This window comes from Lissotriton helveticus, chromosome 8 (genome assembly GCF_964261635.1).
Source record: "Lissotriton helveticus chromosome 8, aLisHel1.1, whole genome shotgun sequence".
NCBI classification, from domain to species: Eukaryota; Metazoa; Chordata; class Amphibia; order Caudata; family Salamandridae; genus Lissotriton; species Lissotriton helveticus.
In genome coordinates, this window is record NC_136069.1 from 991,076,143 (window position 1) to 991,094,008 (window position 17,866).

Consider the following 17,866-nt stretch of genomic DNA (forward strand, 5'->3'; position numbering starts at 1 on the left):
GCATGTAGGTCCCCAGTTTGTGATAAAAAGAGGGTTACTGTATCGAAAGGGAAGAAAAGAGCAGAGAACATAGCTACTAGTTCCCCAAGCCTTTAGGGAAAAAGTTCTATTTCTCGCTCATAGTCTCCTTGGAGCACATTTTGGAGGGGAGAAAACTGAGAAACTATTTTAGAGCAATGCTATTTGCCCAGTATTTACCATCAAGTACGAAAATACTGCAGGGAGTGTCCCACATGCCAAACAGCAGGTATATACCCCCAAAAGCCCCTTTACTATCCCTTCCAATTATAGAAGAGCCATTCTTGAGGGTAGGAATGGATTTGATTGGAATCCTCTTACCCTCACGCAGTAGGTGTCGGTATGTCTTGGTTATCGTAGATTACGCTACACGATTCCTGGAGGCAATAGCATTAAGACACACCAATACAACCAAAATAGCAAAGGCAATAATCATTGTGTTCTCCAGGGTGGGATTCCCAAAGGAGATTAGAAAAGTTCAGGGAACCCCTTTTGTCTCCAAATTAATGACGCAAGTATGTCAACATCTAAACATAAAGCAAATATGTTCGGCGGCCTACCATCCTCAAACAGACGGATTGGTGGAGAGATATATCACCACCCTTAAGACCACCCTAAAATAACTACTTGAGTTAGAAACCCGTAAATGGGAAGACATATTGCTTTTTGCCATGCGGTGCAAGCAACAGAAGAGGAGTGGGTACTCCCCTTTTGAACTTCTATACGAGAGAGGGCCTCCTACCTTGCTGGACATGGCAAAAACGGAATGGGAGGAGGAAGCGGCGGGAGTTAAACCCCTCCCCGAGTATGTATGGAATCTAAAGTCGCATCTACACCAAATCAGGAGTATAGTGAGGACCCATTTGGAGCAAGGATAAGAAGCCCAAAAGAAGCAGTATGACAAAAAGGCCACTGAAAGATCCTTAAATATCAGGGACATGGTTGTACTGATGATGCCTACATCATACCATAAGTTAATAGGGCAATGGCAGGACCCCATTAAAATTATAGACAAAGTAACCCTGGTTACTTACAGCCTGGAACTTGATCACCAAAATAAAAAGAATACCCAGATCTGTAACATAAACGTACTTAAAAAATGGCAAGGTACTAAACCAGGTATGATAGGAAAAATTGAAGAGTTGCCCCACTATTCCAACAAAGTATTGATACTGACCTACCAATACCCCTCAGACAGGAGCTATGTAAGGAACTGTCTCCACTCCAGGACGTATTTTCACTAAACCCTGGGAGGACGACCCTAGTACATCACGAAATCCCTACCATCCCAGGAAAAAAGGTATGACTCTGGAAATGGGTATTATTGAACCTTCACACAGTGGATGGTGTTCCCCCATTGTGATTGTACCCAGGCCAGATGGCTCTATTAGGTTTTGCATTGACTTTAGAGAAGTAAAAGAAAATCCCAATTCGATGCATCCCCTTTACCCAGTGTAGACGAAATAATCGAAATATTGAGCAAATCCTAATATATAAGTACACTTGACCAATGCAAGGGATACTGGCAGGTACCCCTACGAGAACAAGATAGAGAAAAAACGCTTTCTCTACGCCTGGGGGTTTATATCACTTTACTATGCTCCCTTTTGACCTGCACGGAGCTCCTGCTACCTTTCAGAGGCTGATGAATCGCATGCTCAAACCGTATGAAGATTTCGCAGCTGCATACATTGATTACATCATCATTTATAGTGATACATGGGAACAACATGTATCCCATTTGTACAAAGTAATCCAAGCTCCAAAGGAGGGAGGACTGACTATCAATCCTGCTAAAAGCCATCTGGCTGATCGTTCTGGTAAATACCAGGGATATCTTTTTGGGAAAGGATACATTAAGCCACAAGAAGAAAGGGTAGCAGACATATCCAGACTAGCCTTTCCCCTTATGAAAAAAGATTTACGGGCCTTCTAAGGAATCCTAGGCTATTATAGAAGGTTTATACCCTTGTTTTCCCAAATAGCTTCCCACTGACTGATCTGCTCAGAAAAGATAAAAAGACAGAAAAAGAGCTCAGACAACCCTCGGCCAAAGTTTTAATACAAGCCTTTCACCAACGAAAAGAGGCCCTGACAACTAAACTCGTACTCTTTAGCCCTTCATCCTGCAAACAGATGCCTCGAAATACGGCCTAGGAGCTTTCTTGTCCCAACATGACTCAGAAGGGAATGAGAGGCCAATTATTTATATGAGCCGCAAGTTGTTCCCCAGAGAAACAAATTATGCAGTAGTTGAAAAAGAAGCCTTGGCCATCAAATGGACCATTGCTCCCTAAGATATTACCTGGATGGCCAAGAATTTACTCTGTACACAGACCATATGCCACTTGAGTGGCTCTCACGAAATAAAGGGCATAATGAACGGATTTTAAGGTGGTTCTTAGCATTGCAACCCTTTAGATTTACTACCCTTCATCGGAAAGAAAAGGAACAAACCCATGCAGATTTTCTCTCAAGGTATCCACTAGATCCATTTCTTGTAGACAAAGTTAGGGAAGGGGGATCTCGGGTGGGCCCTTACGACGTCCACCCCAATGCACACCTCCTACCTTGGACGGAAGTCTCAGCCGTAAAAATCAAGAACTGCTCAGGAGATATTCTGGTTAATCCATGGTTCGGGAACTCTTCCCTACAGAAAAACGGAGGAGGTCCAGAAGAAGACAATAAATCAGACGGCCCGCCGGATAAAGAAAAGGCGGAACATGAAGGAGAGGAATGTCACGTGAAGGAGACCGGTAAGCGGAACTCTGAGGAGTTGTGGAACGCCAAAAAAGAAGGACCAGAAAAGACATTGCGGGGGATCGAGGAGGCCGGCGGAGTCCAGGTCGGTGAAGAAGAAGACGAGGAGTGGTCTGAAGAGTGGTGGATTCCCCCAGGAAAGGCGAGAACACTGCCACAACTCAGGAGAGTTGTGGCTCGGACTGTGAGTGATGCTGTACATGAGCCGGGCGTGGGTGGGGTGGGGGTTGCGGTAGGTCACAGGAGCATTGCTTGTTTGCCTGCACTTGGGGTGATTCACAGGTATAATACCGCCCGCATTTTGGTTAAGAGACTTTTTTTTCCCTCTGCCATAGTAACGTACCTGCTTTTTCCTCCCTCATCACTCTCTTTCTTGAGGCGTAGTTATGCTCCTGTGAAGGAACAGGTCGCAGGACCTAAGCACTCTGGCCTCTAGGCTCAATAGAAAGACGTGCGCTGTTTCGAACACCGGGTAGTTTTCAAACTTTTTCACATCTGGTGTGGTGGTGGATCCTTAATAAAAAATAATCTCAGACTCAGTGCGGACTACTTACCATCCTCTCTATTGTTTGTTTGAGCTTCATGGGAGACGGCTGGCTGTTCAACAAAGACTACCCAGGTGAGAACAGAGAAAGAAGAACCAGGGACGACACCCAAGGGACCAGATTCTCACTCAGAATAACAGTTTTGTTTTCTGAGTGAAAATTGCAATAAAGTATAATCATTGACAAACCAATCAAGCCTCCTAGCTTCTATTTCCGCCCATCCCTCCCACAATGAGACGCCAAAGTCGGCTCCCTGGCATCATCGGAATAATGAAGCCTCTCCGTCTCCGTCTCCTTCTCCTGCGGTGTCTCCAGCCCGTCTCTGGCTCCGAGAGCGGTGACTCCACCAGCTCCAAGAGTGGCAACACCTCCACTGTTCTTCCACTCCATCTCTGGCTGCAGGGTCTCGGGCACCACAACTGGAGCCAAATGTGTCACCTTCTCTATTGGTCTTAGAGCCTGCTATACCGGATCCAAGGTATCCTGCCTTACCGGCTACGGATACGGATACGTCACATTTCCTGAATGCGATGTTTGGCTTCTTCGCCAGAGCGGCAAACCCTACAGGTGCCCCATGTGGCCCCATGGGTCCACTGGCATACTCCCTGGGAGGTTTGCCACCTCATTTCCCTCAGGCACCTCTCTTGCCTTTTATGCCGATGGCTCCAGGGAGTTGGGCTCTCCTGACCCCGAAATTCTTGACGCTGGTACAATCTCTAGAGGGATGAGTACCCCTGGGCAGATCTTCCCGGTGTTTTCTGGTTCTGAACCGGTGCTGTCTCGACCTCGACCAGCATCTAGTACTGTCCTGGCAGACCCGTTCGGTGCCAATCCCGAATTCACTGGCGCCGCATCTGGCACCTCCAACGCCAGTTCCAATAATGAGGTGTAGAAGAGAGGCACATAGGTTGATGGAAGAGGAGGAGTACCAGGAACAACATGAGGAGGCTGAGTAAGGGGAGATTGTGGACCCTGATCAGAAGTTCGAAGGTCTGCAGGAAGCTAGTGGCCTGGATACAGCTACTGAAAGGGAGCTCTCGTCTCTAAGTGGTCTTCCAACTAAGGAAGTGACTTCTTATCACTCTGTGAACAGGAAGGCATCGGATCTGCTGGAGTTGACTCTACCCACAACAGAGTTGAAGTCTAATATTTTGACGGAGGTGCTCCATTCCCCTTCTTCTGTCTCGGACACTTTGCTCCCTTTCAACGAGGCTTTGAATGAGGCCATCCTTGATGTGTGGTAGAAGCCAATGACTGCTCCTGCGGTGTCCAAGTCTGTGGCAAGGAGGTAAAAGGTGGTTCCAGGGTATTCTGCATTCCTGTCCTCTCATCTTCTTAAAGTTTTGTAGTCCAGGCTTTGTGCTCCTCAAAGCAGTTGGCAGGGTCGCTCCCTTCTACTTTGGCAGAGAGAGAGTCCAAACACATGGAGCAATCAGCGAAGTAGGTGTTTTTTTCAGGCAGTATAGCTCTCAAGTTATCTAATGTTACTTGCTTTTAGGATCGAATTTAAATTATGTTGCTTTCTGTAGAAGGCTCTCCATCAAGAACATCCACTGTATCTGGTCAGCTTGCTGTCTATTTCCAGTAGACAATGGGGCTTCATTCATGGAAACCCTAGAATTCAAACCATTTTAGCCCTGAAACAATTCTTTACTACTGCAGTAACTAATCTTTGGAACTCCATTCCTCCTCACCTAAGAATGCAACAGAACCTCTGTCCTTCAGGAGATGGCTGAAAACTAACTTCTTCCTTTCAACTGATCAAATTCTGCATTTATTTACTCCACTATTCGATGTTTCTGTAAAATATGTATAACCGTTCTTTGTTCTGTGTAAAGTTCATTAACACTTTTCAGGTGCAGCAGCGCCATTGAAAAAAGTTGATATGAATCACTTATTTTGTAGTTTATGACCTTGACTTTTTTTTTTTTGCAGAGGTTTATATGCCTCATCCGACAGTAGTGGCCCATTTTACATAGATAAATGCAATTATGTACCACTGAGAACAGGCTACAGAAGCATGGGTGAAGATTTACAAAGGGAATTGGGAAGGGTTTTGAAAGCCATTAACATTAGGTTACAGAGGTGCTGGAAAACCCAAAAGAGAAATTCCACCAGTAACCGTTTTGACATACTTTACAGAGAATACAAAGTACACATGCTGACATTTACATTTTTAATCTTCAGAGAAAAGTCAGTTTTGCTGGCTGATATCATTGTCCTATGCCCTTGAGTTATCACTTCCCTAGCAATCAATTGACTTAACTTATTTTGTCTTCTCTATAGTTTAGAGATATCCTCTGTATGTACTTGAGCTATCAATTTAGGATTAAAATTACTCACTTTTATTTTATAACAAGGCAACACAGATCTAAAGGCACCTCTAATTTTACTCCAAATAAAACATGGCACATTCCACAGTTAAATTAATATTTCAGACTCATTAAATACAAAGCTTTGATGGTCTCCTATAAGGAGTTTTGATATTTAAAAGTATCCTTGTGCTGTGAAATGTGTTGCTGATTTGTTGTGCTTTACTGTGTTTAGGTTGCCAGCTTCTGGTATATCCAGGTGCCTTTAATATGACAACAGGACCTGCGCATTGGGAGTTGCTGCAAAGGAGCAGGTAAATGGAAAATAGTTCTTGCTACAAATGTATAGCTTTGGTGTAAGAGTCAATTCATCATCCACTCATACTCATCCATTCCAAGGAGCCTCCAGAAAGATCTAGGAATGTTGGCCATACTTTTGGATGCATGTCTGCTCGGTGCTCTCCTGCACCTAGAAATTCAAAACCACCTCAGGCTTCTAGCTCCACTCCTGTGAGTACTTCAATGCAGATATTTGGCTTCAAGAAGGCTCAGCCAAGGAGTAATATTGCCAAGATTTTTCTGAGTTGTTAAGGAGGACTATTGGCAGTAACAGTAGCTGAAACATTCGGTAACTGATTTATACTCTTTTGAAAAGATTTTCACTACTCTTAGAGAAGCAAAAGGAAAACGACAACATCGACCATCCGAGGCTAGAGCATCAAACTCTAGGCTTGGATAGTTATGTTTGACCCTTTTACAATCATCGAGAGATGCTCCAACCCTAAGACTTGAAGAATCTTGAAGTCATAAAGGCTCTACATTACAATATGCTACTCTTTATTCTGACACTCGTTGGTTGTTATATCGCTCTTATGTCATGTATCTGATGATTATTTGCTATGCTTCCACTGTAAAGCGCTCCGATACCCGTGGGTCTGGACAGCGCTATAGAAAACATCTTAAATAAAATAAAAATAAAAATAATTGTTCATTATTTAGTATTAAATCTGTTTATTGACATAAAGAGACATACACAAGCAGTAGTCCGTGCAATATATGACCATGACAGAAATGTGGCGCTAGGCCACACAAAAAGAGGACTGACAGTAGCACTAAGTAGGTACATCATCGCTATGGGCCTACTGCCGCAGTTGAAAGGTCTGTCTGAATAGGCATGTAAATATCCAAACACAAAAACAACAACCAAACCCCCTTCCCCGAACCCCGCCATCCCCCTTACTACCCACCCACCACCCCTGTTCCAGGTCCATTATCCTCCTGCCTCTGCCTTATCATCTAACCGGATGTTCTCGAGTCGTCTCCCTGCTATAGTCTCAGTAGGCGTAGGTATCTGGGACAGGTCACTTCCCTAAATTCCGTGGCCAATAGTGCTACGAAGGGCTGCCACAAATCTGGGTATTTGTCCCCTTCCCCCTTAGCAATCAGGGCCAGCTTCTCCATTCCCAAAACATTCCAGAGACGATGTAACCAACCCTGAAAGGTGGGGATGTGTGTGGTATGCCAATGGGCTAGAATGTTCTGCAGCACGGAACCCAGGGCTATGGCCATCAATCGACCCCGGCGGGCACGCTGCGGATAAGTAATGGAATTGGGCAGTCCCAGCAACACATAGGCAGGAAATCTTGGGAGAGCTGTGTCGAAGTGTGAGTCTACTTCGTCTAAAACTAGCTTCCAATATTCCTGCAGATGAGTACAGTCCCATAGAAGGTGAACCAACGTACTCCTCTCTCCACATCCACGCCAACAGGACGCATCCCGCGTGCGATCAATCTCACTGAGCCTCTCAGAGGTGTAGTACCAATATGAGGTGATTTTGGTGAGGGTGTCAGTCAAGCCCATGTGGTAGGCGGAGTTTCAAGCCCTGTAACAAATGCCCTCCCACTCTTTATTGCTCTCTATTGGTCTCTCTCCCAACGTGCCCTCCATGAGTTGTAGATGTGTGTAAATCTGCCTAACAGCATGCGGTATAAGCCCGATATGAGCTTTCGATCCGTTTTCCACGTGATCAACCAGTATTCGTACGTGCTGAGTCTGCGGTCCGCCCCTCCCCTAATCTGCCCATTAAGCGCCCAATGTCGCACCTGGAAATATCGGAGCCGTTCCTCTTCTGGCATGCCAAATTCGCGCCGGAAAGCATCAAAAGGGATGACCCCTTCCGCTGTGTACAAATTGAACAGGACCCGACTTCCCGCCGGGCTCCACCGTGCAAAGGCCGCTGTATCTTGGCCGGGTCCAAAATCCGGCTTATCCAGTAGGGGCGTCAGCGGTGATGGGAAGGACGTCAACTCCTGCTTAATATTCACAAGGTCCCACACTTCCAGCGGGGGTCCTTGTAATATATGCGTAGAGATTGGGGGGACGGTGCTGCCTGCGCAGGAAGGGAACCTCTTGAAGCGGGCGGCCCGCCACTGCCTGGTCCTGAAAGAGCCAGTGCTTCTCAGACTCCCACCTGCTCCATTCCACTAGTGTACGTAGCTGCGCCGCTTGATTATATAACAAGTCTGGCAGCACCAGTCCACCACTCTCAGGAGGCAGCATTGTCAACCATTAACAAAGCATCACAGTCATAGTACCAGGCTATTTTTAGAGAGCGTTTCATAAGACGATGAGGATAACCACTCATAACCAATTTGGACATGAGCATTTTGGCTTCCACAAAGTAATCATCCCTTTTGGTACAGTTACATTTAATTTTAAAGAACTGGCCAAAAGGAAGGTTGTCTCTCAGGTTACGGGGATGATGGCTTCAGAAGTGTATTTTGTGCCGTAGGTTTAGTATATAGGCTAATTGACAAAATCCCCAAGTCATTCCAAATTTTTTAATCCAAAGATTCTAGACATTACATTCCGAAATTTGCAGAAGTCCTAGACATCTTGAGTTACCCGATTTGCCGTTACCATTTGAACACAGCCCCCTGTATTCCTAAGGTAATACAGACGGGGCCATTTCTGTTTCCCAACATTCTATGTTGAACCACAGAACATTGTACATGTATGCTTGTCATTTGTTTTGTATGAGTAACATGAATTAGCTGTACTTATAAACTGGGATACAACATATTCCCAATTGTTTGGTTTCTCTTTTGTAAACGCAGGGCTCTTGATAACCAAGTGTATGTGGCCACTGCCTCGCCAGCAAGAGATGAAAAGGCACCATATGTTGCTTGGGGACACAGTAGTGTTGTGAGTCCTTGGTAAGCATGAACTGTTTAGTAAATTTTCGACTTCATCAGTGTTGTAATTACTGCCATTGCTGGTGTGGCAACGAAGAATTTGTGTTTTTGTTTATTTGACTAATACTAGCCTACTCTATTCTGTTTGTGCTGGAATAAACCTTCTAATAAACCAAATCAGAAATCTACGGCAAATGTATGAGTAGGAAAGCTACAGACTCAGTCACAACCCTCTTGTTTAAAACATTTTTTTAAATAAAACCTATTTTATTAAGGTGAAGCTGATGCATATTAGGGTTCACTGTTCAGAAGGTACATTAGTGGGTTGTTTGTACTGGAATACCCCATAAAACACAGTAAAGTTGTCGCCCGATCTCCAACCATAGTATCCGTATTTCCAACACAGTTTTCCTCATGTAAGCTGTCCTAGCATAGAATATATTTCTGTTCTTTCACATATATGACATGGAGCCCTGTGAGGAATTATATGAATGCACGATTCAAGGGAGCTAATAAAATCAGTAGACAGGGAACAATCTAACTCTGGGGTGGGGTGTAGTTGGTATCAGAGCTGGAGGATTCCCCAATGCCTGAGGCAGTGCGGTGAGGACCCACTTTTGCCTTGTTGATGGGTGGTGAAGGGGTGTTCCGGTGTGAGGAGTCAGTGTCGCGGCCTGGTAAAGAGTGGGCATGATCTTCCCTGGAGGACTCGTCCTCTGATAGCAGGAGCAGGTGACCCTCAACATTTATTTTGAGATGTCGCAAAGTATCAAATCTCATGCCGTGTGTAGTCTGGACTGTGCAACCCGTTTTGTTCTTTGGTTCTCAGTAGCACTCCCTCACGTGCCTCATTTGGAGAGTTTTCTGCTCCACCCCTGAAGTGTGGGATCTTTGAGTCATTTCCAGTAGAGCGTTTCCAGGTGCTGTGCCAGGACCAGGGCTAATTCCGCAAATTTTGAGGAGATCCTATTAGTTTTAGACTTGGGAAAGAGGCCCAGTAGGCAGACCATCGGGGATAATGCCATACCACTCCCTGTAGCAATATTGATATACTGGATCACTGTTTCCCAGTAGTGTGTCAGGGTGGCGCAGGCCCAAACAATATGATAGACATGCACTTCAATCTCCAAACATCTGGAGCAGGTTGCCTACACCCCTGGGGTCATAAGATTAATACATTTCAAGGTTAAGTACGCCCTATGAAGAAAGTATACCTGAATCAGACAAAACTGGGAATTGCGTGACATGCAGGGGGGTACTTTAAAATGTGCTGCCATTCCACATCTGTGAGGTCGTGCCCTGTGTCTCCTGCCCATCTGTCTCGTAGGGCTGGCAGTATAATTTATCCTGTTTGTCAATAAAGCATTGTTAAGGAACGTGATCATGTGGGACTGCCAAGAGGTGGTAAAAATGTGTGCAAGGGCTCCATGTGTGGCTAGTTTTTGTCTGTCGTCCTCACATCCCACGTAGCATGATGCCATGGTCATATATAGTAAGAAGTTGTGGAGGGTAATGTATTCATCAACCAGGTCATCAAAGCCTCAGAGTCTCCCATCAATGTACCAGCCCCCCATTGTGCATAAGTGCCCCCCCTCTGTGGAAAAGTAAATTTTGCCATGTTCTGTGTCCCTACGCCTCATCCATCATATGTTATGTGTGCATGACCAATATGCATATGTTATTCCCCATGTCCGATTAATGACGCAATTACAGTTGTGTCCACCTCTGGTATGTCATTTTCCAGTCCTCGTGAATACTACGAATATCAGGCCTATGTAAAGTAATGTTGCCACGTTTCCCAGTGTGCACGTTATTCCATTATAAAGTCCCCGTTTCCAGGCCTCAAAAGGGCCCGGACATCAGATTCAGCTCCTGTCTCCTGAAAGCCTCGCTGAGGAGCGATACAGCCCCCACCTGTATCCTCGACCCTTCACTTACTTCCTGCCTCGCAGTGCCCGGTGCAGCTTGGCTCTGCCTCTGAGTCTGCCAAAAGTATGTTATAGTTCCAGTTATCAGTTCAGTCCTCCTCTTCTGCATTCCTAAGCTACTGAACTGCATCAATAGTTTCCGTCATTGTCTAGCCTTCTCGTCTCCACGTTAGAGAAATACTGTATTTAATAGTCATTTAGTATTCTTCATCACGCACTACATGTAGAATAATGCATGGTCCAGTCTTAGAATCAAGTTAGCTTTTCCCCTCATGACTTCTAGTTTATATCAACATGTTCCCTAAACATCAGATACCAGATAGGGTTTAGGTACATGTCGCTCCGACCCTCCAGACTCTAGTCTCTGCTCCTAGCACAGAGTTCGTAGCCCCCAGCTTCTCCTAGTAACACGTCATTGCCAGTTTTCGCGCACCATTAGGTTAGAGGTCCCGGCTCCTTAGGTAGCCCCCTCCTATGTTTCCGCCCATTCATGACATATTCTGTTACGTTTGCATCACATGTCTATGTATACTCCCAGTTACACCTCTTTTTACTGTTATCTTTCGCGACTGCTACGCATCACGCCTTCTGCTCCACCCACTGCTACGCCTACTGCAATGTAATGCTATGTGTTCGCGCTATGTATATATGCCTGTGTTTTGTTATTGAATGTTAGCGCGCTCATCCCAGACCTAGCCCAGCAGCTGCTGGGCCTCTTTTCCCCTGTTGGGCCCCAGTTGTCCTGCTGGGCCCTGTCATTCTGTTCCTATGCAGGTTGTCCTGATCCTGTCCTTATGCTGTAATAAACCTGCAGAAACTCCTACTACCTCGAATCTTGACTCTTATTTATTGAGCTATCTGTTATGCTATAAGTCTAGTCAAAAATAGGGTATTATTTATTTATTTACCACATAATGGCGCCCGAATAGGGACTTGCCCTTTCCCCACGCGTCGGTGAAGCCACGCCGACCCCCTGACCCTCTGCAGTCGTGACGGAACCATACCGTGCACTGGCAGATATTTCTGCTCCAAGTATCCCTCAGGCCCACGGAGGAGACGGAGGAGGCGGTCCAGCATCCGAACGAGACGGTGGAGGAACGCGGCGAGTCCCGACCAGAGCCCAAGCCGAGAGTCCAAGGTCCGAGGTATCCGGAGGCCCACCTGTAACTGAAGTCCGAAGTTCGTCGTCCGTCGTCCAGTCCCGTCCGAGGCCTTCCGTTCCGTGCTGCCCGGTGAGTACCATTGCTGGGGTAGTATCTAGACAGGACCAATCTATATTGACTCCTGGTCCGTGGGTTGGTGGTGCCCAGACCCACAAACGAAGTGTCCACTTCGGTGGATGCGGGTTCTGACGTGTCTCTTTATGAGACCGGTATGTTCCGTACTGTTACAGCAGTGCATCCAGTAACTCTAGTCTGTTCCGTTCTCGAGAAATTCTGTTCTGTTTCTGTTCTCAGTATACCAGGTAATATTCTGTTCGAACTGTTATTTATAATGTCCTTCATGTATTTTACTGTTGTGGTATGAGTGTGATGTGATTTCGTGTTTTTATTGTGTATTGTATTGTGTCCAGATTACAGTTCAGTCATGCCTATATTTTCCAAGTTACGTCAGTTAAAAACTAGAAAAGGTTTATTAGAGGAAGCAGTTCCTGTCCCGCCTAGGGACAGTCCAGGTCACTTTATGTATCAGAAACATGGCATAAGCGCCATATTGTATCTAGATTTATGGGTAGAGTATACCAAACAGTTAGAAGAAAAGTATAGATGGCCCGTATCGGGTACATGGGATGCCGAATGTATCATGCGAGTAGAAGAAGCATTATGGAAAAAGAAAGCCAGACAGTCACAGAAAGATGCCATCGAGTTATGGCGTAAGGAAGCGCATAGAAGAACGGAAAAGGAAGTCAGAAAGTCAGAGTTATGTAGAGAATCCCAAGAACGAGCCCAAGAAAGAGAATTGATCGAGATAGGTGAACAAGTCAAAGCCGAACAGTCAGACAGACAGAGGCATGCCCTTATTAAGGGTATGTATCCTCTCCTTGCCGAAGGTGTGCCAAAAGCGACCCCAGAGGCATCCAGTAATTTCCCGCCACCATTAGTTCCGACCAAGCTACGTCACAAACCGACCGTAGCTGATATTTTTATTTCGTCCTATCTGGACGACACAGTTCCCGAATATGCAAATCCTGTTCGTGCTCCGCCAGTCCTTGCAAATCAGGCACTTCCCGCTCCTCCAGACACCGGAGTACCTGTTACGGTACCCCCGGTCCAGCCTACAGTTCCACTTCCCACTCTGCCAGGACGTAGAGCCTCAGTAGACGACTCCAGTCTAGGGGCCGCAGGAGGAGCTACTCCTCAAACCCCGCCGCCACACAAGCGTTTATCAGCACTCGAATTACATGCTCAAGCATCACAGCGTACTCCTAAAAGTAATAAGTCTGTCACAGAAATCAGGCAAGCCCTTAACGAATGTGTCTATGATCCAGTTCCAGGCGAATATACTATGGTTTTATATTCCTTACGTATAAGAAGAGTGACCGAGTATCTAGTCACCTTACCGAATATGAAAGAAGATCTAGACAGAATATATCGTTTCATCCGTACAGGGGATGATCCAGAAAGTATTGGCGAGATTATGTCTCAAAGGAAAGCCGAGATTCAGCTCATGATATTAAAGTTCCTGATCAATTGTCTAATAAGAGAACAAGATTACCCGTCTAAAGATTCCGCCGAAATGAGAATCCTGACATGGTGGAGTGATAATATAGCCGAGGGTAAGCACAAGACCGTCAGTGCCATGGAGAGTATGTACAAGAAAATTCGTAAAGAAATAATAAGGTTACACGACCAGCGTAAAGCAGCACAAGTAAGCGAGAAAGAAAGTATCTCTGATCCTGAAGAGGAAGAGAACGAGAATCCCGCCAGAATAGCGTATGTAGGAAAATCCAGATTTCCAGATCGCCATTTACGTCTAGAACCCAAGTCTATTTTTCATCTAGCACCCGAACAAGGTTCTCTAGAACAAGTATTTCAAGCTACCGATCACATTCTGAAATCACGAGTCGGTTACAGTGAATTAAGTACCATGCATGAACAAGAACTAGCCCGATCAGCAGTCCGATGGATTACTGATTCTACCACTTTTCCAGACGAAATAGTGGCACAAATGTTTCTGAAACTGCCCCCAGCCGAGCAACGACTGGTGGGTATGTATATGATCCAGCACCTCATTACTCTGTATGAGGGTCAACATTCTGATCCAGGTCCGTTGCACGATATCTTGAACGAGTTACTCCAGTATAGATGGAGAGGTCTAGGTACCGATTTAATTAGTGTCATTCTAGAACAGCGCCACAAATATAGAACGTTTCTGAACCCGCATTTTGTTCATGTCTCACCTCCAGAAAGTAAATCGTTTTACATAGACAGACAGAATCCGTTACGAGAAGTCCACCCAGTCAGAGGGGCGGGTGGCGAAATGCAACGAGTGTTTGTATACACTCCAATTTCAAAGATGGAACTTCTTGAAATGAAGAAATTAATCCCCTGTCATGACAAAGATCCAGCAGGGTTCCATAGAGAATTAAAAGACATGCTCCGTATGGGAGAATACACTTACCCAGACATCATTAAAATGTTAAAAGTCCTGTTACCCGCAGGGGTGTATGAAAAGTTAAAGGAAAAAGAATGGGAGGTGGGAGAGAAAAAGATCGATTGGACAGCTCTAGAAGCTGAAGACAAGGCACGAGTACCAGGTACCGGTCTTGGAGATAAATGTAAAGAATTACCAGAATTATTGATTCAAGTTTTACCCAGATTATTGACAACTAGGAAAGAAGACTGGGATGCAATCTCAGCCTGTAAACAGAAACAAGATGAAGATATTAGTGATTTTTATTCTAGATTTGAGAAATGTTTCAGTATCAACAGTGGTCTCAAGACAAGTAGTGAGTCATACCCTCATCTTTTTGTTACTAAATTAGTCGAGAATTCAAGCCCACAAATTAAAAATCGAGTTTTGAAAGTCGAAAGCACCTGGCAAGCAAATACTCCGTCCCAGATGCTCCAGATGCTCCAGTATCACCAGAATAGAATCAGAGAAGAGCAAGAACACGAAAGAAAACGTATGAAAGACACGAAAATGAAAGTGCTAGTTGCACAATCTGTTCCTCAAGACAGTCAGAAGAGGGGTCCGAATCAAGCCAGTCATCCTGCAGCTCCCGTTAGAGGGAACTGCAATTATTGTAAACAGCCAGGTCATTTTATAAACGAGTGTGCAGTTCTGAAACACAACATAGCTACTGGTAAGACTAAAGAAAGACCACGTCCGCCTAGACAAGAACAAGCTTCACAGATTCCTCAGCCACAGAATGCACAACAGACAGTTACAGTACCGCAGCCTATTGCTGCAACACAGCACGTTACATCACAGATGTACCAGTATGCGCAGTCTGAGTATCCAGAATACCAGTCATATTCATGAAACAGCCTAGAGAGGGAGGTAGGCTTGCCTCTCATCGAGATACCTGTAGATCAAGAAGGTCCCTATGTTCACAGTCAAGTATTAGGGAAAGACAGAAAGTTTTTGATCGATACAGGGGCAAGTAGGACCACAATTAGTCATGCCGAAGTTCCAGGGGCTCCGCTCTCAGGCTCAAGAAATGTTTCCCTTGGATTTTCAGGAAAACCCATAGTTAATGAGATATCTAAGCCAGTCACTCTAGAGGTAGGTCCATTGTCCCGTACTACTGATCTGTTACTTACTAAGTCATGTCCAGAAAATCTGTTAGGCATTAAGACACTGAAAGAGTTAGGTGCAGTTATTTGCTGTTCCCCAGAGGGAATACGTCTGTTCCTACGTGACTTTAAGGGTCACTATGTATTACGAGATTTTGATTCAAGATTGTCTAATGTTCCGCAGCATTTATGGGCGCAAGGTCCAACTGATGTAGGTTATATGCAAATCACACCCCATCGTGTGACTCTCAAACCAGGTGTAGTGTTACCACGAATCAGACAGTACAGATTGCCACCTGAGGCTGTAGCAGCCTTATCCAAAATTATTGACGAGCTCATGGCTCAAGGAGTAGTTGTAGAAACTGACTCCAATGTATGTAATTCTCCGATCATTCCAGTCATGAAACGTACTGATCCAAATGCACCGCCAGTATATCGATTAGTGATTGATTTACGAGAGCTTAATAAATGTATCATTCCTCAGTACCCAGTTGTCCCAGATATTTCTTCCCTGTTAACAGCCATTGATTCCGAAGCCATGTTTTTCACTGTCATAGACCTCAAGAATGCATTTTTCAGTGTTCCAATTCATCCAGACAGCCAGTTTCTTTTCGGATTTTGTTTAAATGGAAGGAGCTATATGTTTACACGCGCTCCTCAAGGTTTCACGGAAAGCCCTAGTATTTACAGTCAAGCACTCAAGAGACAACTAGACAATATTCACATGCCAACTGACACTGCCCTGCTCCAGTATGTCGATGATCTACTGATCACAGCCCGTTCTGAACGTGCTTGCGAGCGAGCATCCCTTACAGTTCTGTATTTTCTCGCCGAGATGGGGCACAAGGTGTCACCTTCGAAGCTTCAATTCTGTGTCCAGCAAGTGGTATACTTAGGACACTTGCTGTCCAAGAGGGGTAGGCAGTTGACACCCGACCGTATCCAGTTAATAGCGAGTCTTCCCCAGCCCAGAACCCAGAAGGAGGTACGTGCCTTTATCGGCCTTACTTCTTATTGTAGACAATGGATTCCCCAGTATGCATTTCTAGCCAAGCCACTGATACAGTTAACGACACAGGAGGCAGCCGTATCGACTGTCCTCCCTTGGACATCTGAACATACACTTAGTTTTAACGAGTTAAAGAAAGCCCTATGTCAAGCTCCAGTTCTAGCTACACCGAACTACAGTAAGCCGTTTACACTTTTTGTTACTGAACGCGAAGGTACAGCATTGTCTGTTCTCACACAAGATCAAGCAGGTCAATACAAGCCCTGTGCTTATTTTTCGAGCACACTAGATCCAGTCGCCCAGGCGTTGCCTGCGTGCCTCAAGTCAGTTGCAGCCACAGCACTAGCTATCAGACAAAGTGATTCCATAGTTTTAGGACACTCCCTGATTGTACAAGTCCCACATTCAGTAGAAGTTCTTTTAAACCGAACACAAACTCAGCACTTGACAATTGCACGTTTAACGGGTTATGAATTAACACTGTTCCAGCCACACATAGAAATCAGACGCTGCAACGTTCTGAATCCTGCTACACTGTTACCATCAGTTAATTCAAATCCAGACCCACATGATTGTGTGGAAGTAGTTAACATTACGACTAAGCCAAGACAAGACCTGACAGACATTCCGTTATCAGATCCTGACCTGACACTTTATGTGGATGGTTCATGTATGAGAACTAGTACAGGAGAACTAGTCGCCGCGTATGCAGTGACTACTGACACTGAAGTTATTGAAACACACCGTATTGACACCCTGTCCGCTCAAGCAGCAGAGCTAGTCGCTCTGACACAAGCCTGTATACATGCCAAGAACCTGAAAGTTAATGTTTACACAGATTCACGTTACGCATTCGGAGTTGTACACGACTTCGGAGTACTCTGGCAGGAGAGAGGTTTCATGACTTCTCATGGAACGAAGATTCAGCATGGTCTCCTTATTCAAGCCCTGTTAGATGCCATACATTTACCGACATCTATTGCTATCATGAAATGCAAAGCACATACGAAAGTCACTGACATTATTTCCCAGGGTAATGATCTAGCAGACCGCACAGCCAAGCTTACAGCACAGACTCCAGACATTCCAGTTAATCAGACACGTACTCCAGATCCGATTACATGCATGACAGTTAAGGACCCTACACAAGATGTCATAGATATCCAGTTACATGCTACTCCCGCTGAAATCAAGAAATGGTCTGAACAAGGAGGGGTCCAGACAGATCAAGGATGGTTAACGAAGGGTAGAGCCACATGGTTTCTCCCCGATTCTATGGTTCAAGTCATTATCAATACCGCACATAGTCCAGCACATTTAGGAGAAAAAGCTATGTTAGACAGTATCCAGAACATTTGGTT

The 17,866-nt window shown here is 45.2% G+C and overlaps 1 protein-coding gene across 2 annotated transcripts in view; it reads left to right on the top strand.

The window, feature by feature from the left end:
- The window catches only part of LOC144771845 (omega-amidase NIT2), a 555,629-nt gene that overhangs the window by 334,866 nt on the left and 202,897 nt on the right, over positions 1–17,866 (top strand). The window contains exons 7-8 of one of the 2 annotated variants that reach the window (XM_078656110.1): positions 5,871–5,949; positions 8,752–8,850. In XM_078656110.1, the coding sequence (XP_078512236.1) occupies positions 5,871–5,949; positions 8,752–8,850 (178 nt within the window). The remainder of the gene's footprint in view (positions 1–5,870; positions 5,950–8,751; positions 8,851–17,866) is intronic. The other variant, XM_078656111.1, reaches the window with a different exon arrangement.